The sequence below is a fragment of the Caretta caretta genome, chromosome 2 (assembly GCF_965140235.1).
Source record: "Caretta caretta isolate rCarCar2 chromosome 2, rCarCar1.hap1, whole genome shotgun sequence".
Taxonomy (NCBI): Eukaryota; Metazoa; Chordata; order Testudines; family Cheloniidae; genus Caretta; species Caretta caretta.
In genome coordinates this window covers 61,187,517-61,201,922 of record NC_134207.1, presented here as the reverse complement: position 1 = coordinate 61,201,922, position 14,406 = coordinate 61,187,517, and the positions used below count along the sequence as shown (strand labels likewise).

General features: G+C 41.1%; 1 protein-coding gene across 2 annotated transcripts in view; it reads right to left on the bottom strand.

Moving 5' to 3' along the window:
• Positions 1-14,406, bottom strand: part of CPA6 (carboxypeptidase A6) — a 111,377-nt gene that overhangs the window by 15,095 nt on the left and 81,876 nt on the right. For both annotated transcript variants that reach the window (XM_048840884.2, XM_048840885.2), the window contains exons 7-8: positions 841-951; positions 495-585 (exon numbers count right to left, since the gene is read on the bottom strand). In XM_048840884.2, the coding sequence (XP_048696841.1) occupies positions 495-585; positions 841-951 (202 nt within the window). The remainder of the gene's footprint in view (positions 1-494; positions 586-840; positions 952-14,406) is intronic.

Here is a 14,406-nt window from a genome sequence, read left to right as displayed (position 1 = left end):
CTCTCCCCACAGAGTTAAAGCAGTGGCCCCTTCCTGCAGCTGCCAGGTGTTAGCTCTGGGTGGAGAGGCAGCGGCAAACAGCTAGGAGCTGCAGGGAGGAAGGAGCTGCTGAGGGTATGGGAGGCGGGCGTGACTTAAACTGTTGGGGCAGGAGCAAACTTTTAAATTGTGCTCTCCCACTCTCAGCAGGCACCAGTCATCTCTGGCCGAAGATCCTAGCCCCATCACCCTGCTGCAGGGCAGACGCCTTGAGCTCCCCCCGCCAGTCTGGTACATGGAGAATGGGAGCGGCAGGGGTGCTCCATGAACTGCACTTTAACTGTAAAAGAGCCGCGTGTGGCTCACGAACCATGGTTTAGCCAATGGGATGCTAGCTTCAATCTTAACTATGGAGAGGCTATGGCCGCTGTAGAATGTTCTAATCTATTCAGTGCTCTGGACAGTTAAATGCAGGATGACATAGTTATCCACATTCAGCTTATTTCCAGACTTACCACACCATTTCACTTTCCAGTTACGATTAGCATCTACACCATGGCAACGAAACTGTGAGTTCTTTGACCTTGTTTTTCTCCAAAATCGATCCTAGTTATAATTTTTAAAATAATGAAAATAATTGAATACATGTTGATAAAACATCTATGTACATGTAACAAATCATCTATGTTGAAGATGCTCAGTGCAATATTTTAACTTTCTTGCAAGTCAATTATATCCTTAGGTCAGATATAATAAAGTGATGAATCAGATCATTACAGCATTCAAATGAGACTTCTAGCTATACTCGTTCCATCTTTTCGATCTTAATATGTTTTCAGAAACATTAGCCAAACTACTTACATTGGTCCAGCTAAAATGGTATCCATCCACATTAAATACTGGCATGATGTAGAAATACAGCTGATTTAGCATCCTTCTCATGGCGGGATCACTCTGATATGTCTGAAGAGCCTAAAGGAGGAAGTAAAATAGAAGTAGTTTCTATAATAAAAGGGTTTGAAAAGTAAGTATTGTGATTAGCTAAGCCAGTCACATGACTGTAGGCAGTTAATAGTAGTGGAGGGTTTACTTCTGTAACAGGAGGTTGGCCTTATTGCATTACTGCTATTCCAACAACTGTGCTTGAATGGAGTATTGTCTGTCCATAAATGAGACTAATAGCAACACAGTAATGAGAATATATTCAGAAAATATTTTCAAAAGGAGACCATCCTATTGTTAGTTAGTTTCAGACAGACAGGAAAACACTGGAACTGCTTGCTCTAAACAGAAACAAGTGCATTGAGCATTAGTGAGATGATTGGGCGAAGGAGCTAAAAGTCAATGGGCCAGATCCTCAGTTGGCATGAATCAGTTTAGCTCACACTAAGTCAATGGAGTTATGCTGATTTGCACCAGCTGATGATAGCACCTAATATTGGTGAGGTCATAATATATGAAAAGGTATCAAAAGGCAAACGATGAAGGTCACATCGTATGTGAGATAAAGATCTCTTAAATTAAAAATCATCAACCCAAATTACTTCTCCACTTACAATTGGGCAAATCCTGTACCCTGCACCAAGCCTGCGTACCATAGGTTGGACCAGTAATTGAAGGTGGAGGAAGTAATTCTTCCCCTCTGCCGGACACAGGAATGCAGTAGCCCATGCATGTGCTGCACTCCTCAACAGAGTTCTGGTTTGTCTATGTATCTGCAATTCCACCAGCCCCACAGACTCTCCTCCATTGTATGCAGAAGTGTGCAATCCTTCTGTAACTACCACCATCACTGGGCATTAACTCCAGTGTTCAGTGCTTCAGTGCTTAATCCTGTGCTTAACTTTGAGGGAAGAAAGCGTAACACATTGAATGTAGGCTACGTAGGCATGCTCCCAGCATCTGACCACCCTGTGCAATGTACCCACATCAGTTCCGTTCTACTGAAGGTCCTCAAGGCCCACACAGGAGTTGTGGTGGGAGGAGCAGGATTTACTTAAAACCGATGAGAGCTAAAATTATTGTTACTCACAAATGCTAGGGCTACAGTATCAGGTCAGGGAATTTAATACCTATGCAGCTTGATCCTGCAGATGCTCCAAGTGTGAAGCTCCCATTGAAGTCAAAGGATGTTATTCTGTGTGACGTAGCTACAAGAGTGCTCTCATAAATTCGCAGCAAGGGATATTTAGGTTAGATATTAGGAAAAACTTTCTAACTGTAAGGATAAGTAAGCATTGCGACAGATTACCAAAAAAGGTTGTGGAATCCCTGTCACTGGAGGTTTTTCAGAACAAGTTTGTCAAATGCCTGTCATGGATAGTCTATGTATGCTTAATCCTGCTGCAGCATGGGGAGGGGGGTGGACTAGATGATCTCTGGAGGTCCTATCCAGCCCCTTCATTTCTATGGTTCTATAATTGGACTTGTCTGGGGACAGAGGTACTGGACACAACTCTTCCTCTATAGCAACCATGTTATTTCTATGAACCATTTTTCTATACTAACTTTGTTAATATTAGAAAGCCACTTCAAGGCTACCCATCAAAATGGTTACAAATCTTTGTATTAGTAACACTGCTCTGCTGGACTAGCAAAAGATAATTTTGTCATAATGGAAGGCTTTGCTTACTCCTGCAGTGATGGCGTAGAAAACCAAGACCCTGATCCTTTAGACTTAAGCATTTGCGTATTTATGCAAATTGAAGTAAACGTGGCTACTCATACATGTAAAGATATGCAGGTGCTTAAGTCTTTGTAGGATAAGGGAAATTATAGATGCTGTAAAAGTTCTGTATTGCAATGAAACAAACTCAAAATGTGGGTGAGAGCAACTGAGCATCTCTTCGAGGCTTTTTTTGTAGGGAGAGAGGATTTAGTTGGGGAAGGGATAGACTTTTTTTGCCATCTTATGTTTTCTTCTCGTTACCAAATGCTACCAAGTATAGTGGAGATCCTGTCCCTATAATGAGGATTTCCATGTCAAAGATATTGAGTTTGAAGTAGCCTCTAGTTTTTGTTTTCTGTATAGTGCTCTTAGGCTTCAAATCATATACTGTAACTGTGCTTTCATAGGATCTGTTTTTTACCTGCAGTGTTGTGATGTATATTGTATTACCAGATTGATGTAATATGATACATACTTCTTAAAAATCACACTAAAATGCTTTTGGATGTCAAAAATCTTCCTCAGTAGGGCACCCAAATAATATTTATAAAATATAAATACAGTACATAATGAAATTGTGATGAAAACTCAGAGAAAAAATTAAAAAGTGAACTGAAAAGGGTCATATGCTTTAAATTATATGAATAGTTGTAAAAGGGTGGCCTGCCCCCTTTGCAGGACCAGGAAGCCAAGGGGTAGCCAGTCCTGTTTAATTAGCTCCACCCTGCCACACCTGGGTTGGGTACAGGAATTAAAAAGGGGGGAAGCCAAGCAGTTAGGAGCTGAAACTGGATCTGGAATGTACGCCCAGCTGTGGCAGTCATAAGAACATAAGAATGGCCATACTGGGTCAGACCAAAGGTCCATCTAGCCCAGTATCCTGTCTAGTGGCCAATGCCAGGTGTTTCAGAGGGAATGAACAGAACAGGTAATCATCAAGTGATCCATTCCCTATTGCACATTCCCAGCTTCTGGCAAACAGAGGCTAGGGATACCATCGCTGCCTATCCTGGCTCATAGCCATTGATGGATCTAACCTCCATGAATTTCTCTAGTTCATTTTTTGGACTAGTTATCCGGCCTTAGGGCAATAAAAAAAGACTGTCTCCATATGTACAAATAATTGAATCAACAAAATTATATTTCCAATAAGAGTTAGGGCTGCCAAGCAATTAATAAAATAAATTGCAGTTAATCACGTGATTAATTGCACTGTTAATAATAGGATACCATTTATTTAAATATTTTTTGATATTTTCTACATTTTCAAATATGTTGATTTCAATTACAACACAGAATACAAAGTGTACAGTGCTCACCATATATTTATTTTTATTACAAATATTTGCACTCTAAAAACAACAAAAGAAATAGTATTTTTCAATTAACCTAATACAAGTACTGTAGTGCAATCTCGTGATCATGAAAGTTGAACTTACAAATGTAGAATTATGTACAAAAAAAACTGCATTCAAAAATAAAACAATGTAAAACTTTAGAGCCTACAAGTCCACTCAGTCCTCCTTCTTGTTCAGTCAATTGCTCAGACAAACAAGTTTGTTTCCATTTGCAGGAGATAATGCTGCCTGCTTCTTGTTCACAATGTCACCTGAAAGTGAGAACAGGTGTTCTGATGGCACTATTGTAGCTGGAGTCACAAGATATTTACATGCCAATATTTACATGCCAGATACGCTAAAGGTTCATACGTCCCTTCATGCTTCAACCACTATTCCAGAGGACATGTGTCCATGCCGATGACAGGCTCTGCTCGATAACAGTCCAAAGCAGTGTGGACCAATGCATGTTCATTTTCATCATCTAAGTCAGATGCCACCAGCAGAAGGTTGATTTTCTTTTTTGGTGGTTTGGGTTCTGTAGTTTCTGCATCGGAGTGTTGCTCTTTAAAGACTTCTGAAAGCAAGCTCCAGACCTCGTCCCTCTCAGATTTTGGAAGGCACTTCAGATTTTTAAACCTTGAGTCGAGTGCTGTAGCTATCTTTAGAAATCTCACATTGGTACCTTCTTTGCGTTTTGTCAAATCTGCAGCAAAAGTGTTCTTAAAATGAACAACACGTGCTGAGTCATCATCTGAGACTGCTATAACATGAAATATATGGCAGAATGCGGGTAAAATAGAGCCAGAGACATACAATTCTCTCCCAAGGAGTTCAGTCACAAATTTAATTTTTGCATTATTTTTTAATGAGCATCATGAGAATGGAAGCATGTCCTCTGGAATGGTGGCCGAAGCATGAGGGGGCATATGAATGTTTAGCATATCTGGCACATAAATACCTTGCAATGCCAGCTACAAAAGTCCCATGTAAACATCTGTTCTCACTGGTGACATTGTAAATAAGAAGTGGGCAGCATTATCTCCCGTAAATGTAAACAAACTTGTTTGTCTCAGTGGTTGGCTGGATGAGAAGTAGGACTGAGAAGACCTGTAAGCTCTAAAGTTTTGTATTGTTTTGTTTTTGAGTGCAGTTATGTAACAAAAAAAAAATCGACATCTGTAGGTTGCACTTTACCATATTTGTATGAGGCGAATTGAAAAATACTGTTTATCATTTTTACAATGCAAATATTTGTAATCAAAAATAATAATATCAAGTGAGAAGTGTACACTTTGTATTTTGTGTTGTAATTGAAATCAATATATTTGAAAATGTAGAAAAACATCCAAAATATTTAATAGATTTCAATTGGTATTCTATTGTTTAACAGTGCAATTAAAAATGCGATTAATCGCAGTTAAGTTTTTAATCACAATTAATTTTTTTGAGTTAATAGTGTGAGTTAACTGCAATTAATCGACAGTGCTAAATAGAGTTAGTACAGATGGGGATACATGTAGCATTAGTCTGGATCTCAGGACATACTGGGATAACAGGGAATGAAATGGTGGACAAGGCAGCTAAAAGTGCTATAAGAAATGGAAGGACTGACACAGAAATACCCTCGAGTAAACAGCAATTCAAAAGCCTAGTGAAGAAAAATTTAAAAGAGGAATGGCCAAAAATTTGGATCAGTGAAAAAAGAGGAAGAGGAATTTCTGAATTGTGTTCTAGAGTTGAGAATAAGGACATACTTCAGGGCCCTGATTGGACAAACGAAGTGATTTTGTTCAGAGTACTGACTGGCCATTATGGCTTAAACAAATAAACGACCACAAAGCTGGACTATGTGCGTGCTGTAACTGATCACCTTTTATGGGTTCGTAAGCGCTTTGATAAAGGAAGGGAAAAGTTACATTATGTTATTTAGTAAAAATATGGGGGAAATGCGATTGTATTAGAAAGGTGTTGTTACGTTATCTGAAAGACACAGGGCAGAACGAGAAAATATGAACTGCTAGCTATTTAGGGGAGTATAGCTGGTGTTGGCTATTGAGTATCCAGTCAACTCTGCTTTCACACGGGGGTGTGGGGGGTAGGGGAGAAAGGCAAGGGCCAGCTGCAGAGGAGAGTAGTCAAGCTGGGTTTTGGCTGGAGAGCAGAGTAGGCTCATTAAATAAGGGGCCAGGCTCCAGGGTGGCAGTCATGGGGCTGCTATTCCAGAAGAGAAACAGGGACCAGGAGAGGCTGTCAGGGGAGGCAATGGGAAAAAAGGCCTCCAGGGAGAAAGCCCTGGGAAGTAGGGCTCAGTCAAAAGAACAAGGAAGAATCCTGCAGGAGGCCCTGAAGCAGGAGAGGATGAAAGAGACAAATGGGAAAAATCTCCTGGGAGCTACAGCCCACGACGTGCTGAGGAACTGTTTTGTAGGTTTTGCTTATGTCTGGAAAAGCAAAGTGCCTGTAAAAAGATTTTGTGTCTGACAGTGGGTCCTTTGTGGGCTGGGGACAAGTCAGCATTTTACAGGTTTTTTTCCCTTGTAAATAAAAGTAATACTGTGACTATAAAAGAGAAATAATGCAATGACTTAAAAATGATCTCACATCTTCCTCTGTGCCTTAGGCAACATCCAATTTCAAACAGTTGATAGACTTCTCTGTTTTGTTTTGATGCTTGCTATCTTGTGAAATGACACTGTGAAAGGTTTTGGAAATCAATATGGTCCCAAAGCTGTACTTTTAAAAATATCAAGTTGAGTCTTAGAATAGACTTGAATGATTCATGTGTTTCTCTTTAAAATGTTTCTTTTAAAACATTTTAAAGGTTTATTTTAAAACTTTGTAACTATCATCTGATTTAAAACATAATGGACCCAGGTAAAGCTTTCTGACTGGTGTAAATCAAAAGTAACTCCTATGAAATAAATAGTTACCCATGTGTAGAACTGGTGTAAGTGACATCAAAATAATTTCTTTATCTTAAAAAATATCTCTCTCATATAGTGTTTTTCTTTTTACAAACTTAATGCTTTATATTTGTAACAAGACAAGACAGGTTGTGTATTACCGTCAAATGTTATGTCTTGATGGCATCCACGAGGCCTTTGCCATTTTGTCAAACAATCACTAAGGTGTATCATAAGAACAGCCATACTGGGTCAGACCAAAGGTCCATCTAGCTCAATATCCTGTCTTCCGACAGTGGCCAATGCCAGGTGCCCCAGCAGGAATGAACAGAGCAGGTAATCATCAAGTGATCCATCCCCTGTCACCCATTCCCAGCTTCTGGCAAGCAGAGGTTAGGGGCACCATCCCTGTTACTATTATGCTATATTACTATACTATAAAAAAGGGATAGAGAATAAGACAGAGAATATTTTATTGCCCTTATATAAATCCATGGTATGCCCACATCTTGAATACTGCGTACAGATATGGTCCCCTCAACTCAAAAAAGATATACTGGCATTAGAAAAGGTTCAGAAAAGGGAAATTAAAATGATTAGGGGTTTGGAATAGGTCCCATATGAGGAGAGATTAAAGAGGCTAGGACTTTTCAGCTTGGAAAAGAGGAGACTATGGGGGGATATGATAGAGGTATATAAAATCATGAGTGGTGTGGAGAAAGTAAATAAGGAAAAGTTATTTACTTGTTCCCATAATGTAATGAAATTAATGGGCAGCAGGTTTAAAACAAATAAAAGGAAGTTCTTTTTCACACAGTGCACAGTCAACCTGTGGAACTCCTTGCCTGAGGAGGTTGTGAATGCTAGGACTATAACAGGGTTTAAAAGAGAACTGGATAAATTCATGGAGGTTAAGTCCATTAATGGCTATTAGCCAGGATGGGTAAGGAATGGTGTCCCTAGCCTCTGTTTGTCAGAGGGTGGAGATGGATGGCAGGAGAGAGATCACTAGATCATACCTGTTAGGTTCACTCCCTCCAGGGCACCTGGCATTGGCCACTGTCAGTAGACAGGATACTGGGCTGGATGGACCTTTGGTCTGACCCAGTATGGCCATTCTTATGTTCTGTTCTTATATTCTATCAGTATCATACTCTGCAACCTGCCTTTTGTAATGTGTATCTAATCCTCAAAATAATGATTAAAGTGAAAAAATACTAAGTGTTAAAACATATATTCTCATCACCATGACAAATACAACTTGTATGTCAACCACTAGTCATTTTTCTCCATTACAGTTTGTACAAAGCGTTCAGAATATAAAATAATTATATTTTACATGGCTTAATCCTGCATTCCCGAAGGAAATCAATGGAAGTTTTGCCACTGAATTCATGGAGAACGAGACTGGACCAATACATGTGGAATAGTATTAATACCAAAAGAGAAGATGATATAGGAATGTTGCCAAAATCTGATGGAGAAAAAATAAACAGTGACTGATAAGAGAGGCCCAGGTCTTCAGTTGCATAAACCAGCAAACCTACATAATGATTAATAGAGCTATTAGCTGGCTCACCCTAGCTGAGGATCTATTCTATATATAAATACACTGTGCAACAGAAATGCTAGAAGTCACCAAAGCTGCAGATCAAAGAGTACTGAATGAATGAATCTATGCATTTTACAAAGGAAGGGAATTCATGGCAAATGACAAGGCAAGGAGACAGGCTTCAGAGAAACTTTTAAATTGTAGACAAGCTAGTTGGGCCTAATAACCATATCCTGTCCCACAATTCATTGTCTTTACATTTAAGTTAAGACTTGCTATTTCTGGTTTTGGATTAATAATTATTAACACTGACTTAGCCAGTTCCTATTTTAGCACTGAAAACTGACTCTGTTGTTTCCTCAGCAATCATACCATAACACTATTTCTAATGAAACAGGCTTTTAGCTCCTCACTGTGTGTTCAAACATCAGTCATAGCATCCTTATTGAAAGTGATTTAAGATGTTTGTTATTTTCTGTACATTTTAAATTATAATCAGGTCTGGCCTTAGGCCAAGCAAAGCAGCTGCTTGATTGGGCCCATGTAATTCTGCACTGATTTGGTAAATACTGGGTTATCCTATCTTCATCTCTGGAGACAACTCATAACTTAATCTGCTCTCCTCTCTTACATCTTAGGGATCTGCTTTTGCTTGGAGCCCTACAAGTCATAAGCCTGATGCTAGATCTGTGATTCCACATGAGGTAATAAAATGCAATTTCATGACTCAGATAGAGATCTTAAAACATACGGTCAAATTTTCAAAAGTTGGACCTTCAACTGTGCCTGAAAAATGTTTACAAACAAACCTTCCCTGCCATTTTGGGGTTGTACAAGAAGCATCTTCTACTGGCACTAGATTAGAAACAGCAGCTGGAAAAATGACAAAGTATTATGTCCTCCTGGGAATGCTTAGCAGGGACCCTATGGGAAAACTCCAGAAAGGAGAAAGACCCCCTAACTTAGGTGCCTGAGACAGGTGTAGTCCAAGGTTCAGTGTGCTTCAGCAGAAGCACTGGGAACCACAACTTGTGGACTACTTCCTGGTTCCTGCCAGGAAGTACCCTTTGTCTTTGCATCAGAAAGCTTTAGCAATAACTGAAGCTGGGAGCATGAGACAAGCAGAGAGGAGGCTGCTCGACTGTAATCCCGTTCTGTGTTTCCTATCAGAATAAAACTTTGCTCCTCTGTGGTTTGTCTGCGTGGATCTGGTGAGGTGGATACACACTGGTACACAACACCGAGCACACTGGGGAACCTCCAGCCCAGTCCCCCAGCATTGGGTAAAAAGCCACAAGACAGACTTCCTGTATCTTGAACAATCTCATACTGGGAAGGTGAACAGGAGAGGAGGTTACATGTGAATTGTATGGTGGCTGGGTCAGAGGAGAAGAGAAGGGGTTATGGAGCCAGCAGCCCAATTGATATGCCAGGGCATCCAACTGTAATCCCAGGAAAGACTGCAAACCCAGCCATCCGCTGAGTCTAGACAACACAGTGTTTTGGGGTAGGGACTTTTCTGCAGTAATTCAGTGTCTAGCAGCATTAGAAGATGCAGAACTCCATGTTTCTGTGCGAGGGCGGGAGAAATGATCCATAAAGGATTCAGGGTCCATTGGTCCCAAGGTAGGCCACAGAACTACTTAGGAGGGAGGAATAAGTAGTCTGTACCACCTTTAGAGAATAGGAGTCACTCCAAGTGGCCAGGTGGAGGGGTACCCAAACATCCCTAAAAATTCTGCAAAATGGATGCCCAGCTTTGGAAAAGTTGACACTTAAATCTTATTTTTTGGCTATGTTAACCCCAGGAAATGTTTGTCCAGGTGCTTTCAATCCAACAGTTTGAATACATAGTCTGTTCAAATTGCTGTTGAGACACAGTGACAGCTTCTAATAGTAAAGGGGATAAACAGTCACCTATAACTTATTTACTTTCCTCATTGTCTAAATTGTCCAACTTTTGACAGTTAATTCTGAAAGTCCTTTTCATGCTAAGTAGTACTCCCTCACCTGAGCAGTCCCACTGAAGTCAATGGGTCTACTTGCAAAGTATTATTCTGTGTAAGAGTTGCACATACGAGCTCTCATTAGGGTGTCCCTATTTCCCAAAGGGAAATGGGACATTGCTGTGAGGCTGGGGTTGCTTGTTGCTGGAACTCTGCTTCCCTCAACCCTGCAAGAGGCTGTCACTTATGCCTGGAACCGCGCCTGGCCCTCCTGAGCCCTGCCTCCCCTGTCTGCAAGGGGCTGGCATTGCTGCTGCCCCCCCCACATTCCTCTGTATCACACCCCACTTTTTTGACAAAATTGGGCATTTGTCCCATTTGCTCTTGCCAACTTCATCAGTTGGCAAGAGCAAATGGAACAAATTCCCTCTTCTGCCGAAAAAGTCGGGACAGGTCGGACAGGGCTTATAAAAGGGACTGTCCTGGCTGAAACAGGACATATGGTCACCCTAGCTCTCATGGAATATAGGACTGTATTCTTCCTCTGTGCAGATGACACTGCTGAGCAACGATGAGTGGTCTCCTATGTTTCTAAAGCTAATTGGTCTCTTTATTAAGAGAGGTATTTACAGAGGTTCTGTGCCTGCAGCTCGCATTCCAGTCATGTGCACACAGACTGGGTTCCTCGTCTCTCCTCTAAACTCTTTGATCCTGTAAGCTGTGGTCCTCCCTCCATTCATGTAGGTCAATACATGCATTGAGGAGAAACACAGGGCTAGTCTACACTGGCAGCGCTTTAACATGGCTTGTGTGGTCGCGGCAGAGCGCTGAGAGAGCTCCCAGCCCTCTAAAGAGCCTACCTCCATGAGGGGCGTAGCTCCCAGCACTGGGAGCACAGCTCCCAGCATGGGGGCACTGTCTACACTGGCACTTTACAGCGCTAAAACTTGCTGCGCTCGGGGTGGGGGTGGGGTTTCAGACCCCTGAGCGAGAAAGTTGCAGTGCTGTAAACTGCCAGTGCAGACAAGCCCATACTCACTAGTTTAAAAGCCCCTGTGTGTATTGGTGTTTGAGAGTCCGAGTGACTGATAGCACAGACGTCTACAAATAGTGATTATCACTGGCAAACTCCTCCTATAGGCACAACACAGCTGCAGTGATACTTCTATTTCATCAAAATGCATTCATGTGGTAAAAAAAAATGAATAGCTGCAATCTGAATGAAAGTAATTTTTACCTTCACAAGATTATTGTGGGTTGTCATGAAGATGCAGTTGACAAGTTTAAAGTGCACAACAAAAATAACATATTTCCCTACACTAAGAAGCTGCAGATAATTTTCTCCTTTTTGTTGCAGAGCAAGGAAAAAAATACTTTAAACGTTTTTCTTGTTGAACAAAACTGGACTCACTATGGACCAAAAGAGAAAAACCATTAAAAGCATAGAAATGCTTTCCACAGCTATTTATAAAACAATGCCTCAGTCATCACATGCCTCATTGTGGTGACAGGAAGGTACTACACCTCTTATCATTTGCTTAAGAGTTTATCCATTAAAATTACACTCATAATTAGCAAAAAGAAAAGGAGGACTTGTGGCACCTTAGAGACTAACCAATTTATTTGAGCATGAGCTTTTGTGAGCTACAGCTCACTTCACACACGGCTGTTACTCTGAAACCACTCATAATTAGGTCATGATCCTGCAAACCCATGCTACCCGCACAGAGATTAGCTCCATGGAAATCCACTTGCACTCAAGGCTAGTAGCAAGTATTTGCGGGATCAGGCCGGGATACACATCCAGGCGACTTTTGAGTATTAGATTTGGCTGAGGTTTTGTGATATAAGTATTTTCAAATAGAAAAAAATATTCAGAGTAAAGCCAGAAGAGAGATCATTTATGATTATCTACTCTGATCTGTATAACAAAGGCCAGAAACGTGTGTGCATGTGCGCACCCCCCCCCCATTTAGAACAGCCTTTCCCAATAAAAAAAAAAAGAACAGTATTTATTTCAAAAAGGTAGGCGTGGGCCTGCACCAAATTTTTAGAGGAAAACATCCCAAACTGTGTAGCGTGGGACCATCTTTACACAAAGGAGACCGACTCAGGCAAGGAGAGGCATTCTCTGATCAGCAGCAATCTGCAGGTGCCTGTGGTCTCTAGTGCATATTAATATAAATAAATATCTGAATATTTAGCATCTTAAATACATAGAACAGTGTTGCTTATTCTCTAGTATTGTTAAGGACTAGATTGTGTCTGGCTGCCTAGTATAAGCAGGGCAGGCAGGAAGGGTGCGAAAATCCACCATCTTATGCAGCCAGGTTCAACTGCAACCCACCTGCGGTCTGTGTGCTCCATAGGGCACAAGACGCCCCCAAAGGGAGAGATTTGGAGAGGAGGCAGGGCCATGACTAGGTGGGCAGAGTGGAATATGCTGCAACCTCTGCAGAGGTGTAGCAGCAGTCATGCTTTCCCAGTCTTCTATAGAGCTCCAGGAGAAATTATACCTCCTTTAGGCAGAATTACTCCAACATCTGCCCAATGCAGATATGTGCCTAATTGGCACAGGGCTGAGCCCTAACGTGCATTGACTGTGACAGCCACTTTACTGAGAATTTAAGGGTACACACAGAAACATACTGAAAGGGTACCTCACAATAATGTTTTATGACAACACTTTAATACTAAAATAAATTATAAGAAATGAATACTTCATCTTTCAGGAACACAAGTTTAATTTTTGTTTCCTTTCCAGATAAAATGCAAGCGGGAGGGGAAGGCAAAAAATGGCAGATGACAACAATCTGTCTTTTTGCTATCTACAGAACAGCAAGCAGCTTGATAATACCAAGAATTACACCACTCTAGCAGAACATGACACCTCTCCCCCTTTTCCTCACACACAGAGGAGTCATTTTTTCTGCTTTAGAAAAGGGAGCATAAATTATGACTCTGGTATATCTACTCTGATTAGACTTTTTATTCATGACTTTCACCTTTTTTTTTATCTTCAATAAGGGCTTGTGTTCACTAGAAATTTAGAGAGCTAGAACATGACCGTAAACTAACACAACATTGACTAAAAGAAAAGGAGTACTTGTGGCACCTTAGAGACTAACAAATTTATTTGAGCATAAGCTTTCGTGAGCTACAGCTCACTTCATTCGATGCTCAAATAAATTTGTTAGTCTCTAAGGTGCCACAAGTACTCCTTTTCTTTTTGCGAATACAGGTTAACACGGCTGCTACTCTGAAACAACATTGACTACAACTTTGCTGTCACACTAGACAGCCACAAGCTGTATTTAGTATTATATTAATGGGTCAAGGGTAAATCTTGGTCCCAGTGGGGTTTACTCACAACCAGCTGCATGATGTTAAACACAACTTGTCCCTGTGTGCCATGACAGCAAAGTTGTAGTCAGCATCACATTACTTAACAGGTTTCAGAGTAGCAGCCGTGTTAGTCTGTATCCGCAAAAGGAAAAGGAGTACTTGTGGCACCTTAGAGACTAACCAATTTATTTGAGCATAAGTTTTTGTGAGTGACAGCTCACTTCATCGGATGCATCAAATAAATTTGTTAGTCTCTAAGGTGCCCCAAGTACTCCTTTTCTTATTACTTAATAGGACTCCTCAAGGTTGTGTTCTAGCTCAATGTCATTTTCTAGTAAAGATAAGTCCTTAACTGGTCCTCAATAGAGACCCTCCATTCCACAAGTTGACTTTTCATAGCTGAGAAAGCCTGAATGAGATGCCTTTGGTACCAATCAATGTGTTTCTCAGTTTGGTCACATGGGTTGCTATGGCGCCCTCCCCTAGCTATGGCCTGAACTTGCTGCCTCCCGTGTTCTCAGCTCTTGCAAGAACGGAGAGTAACGTCTCAGTTTTCTGAAAAGCAAATTATTACAGGGTGACTGGCCCTTTAAGGGGAGATGGGCATAGACCCACTATCCCTGCATTAGTTGGAGGAGCTCTTCTGGCCCTTCCTGCCTGGAGTCAGTAGTGA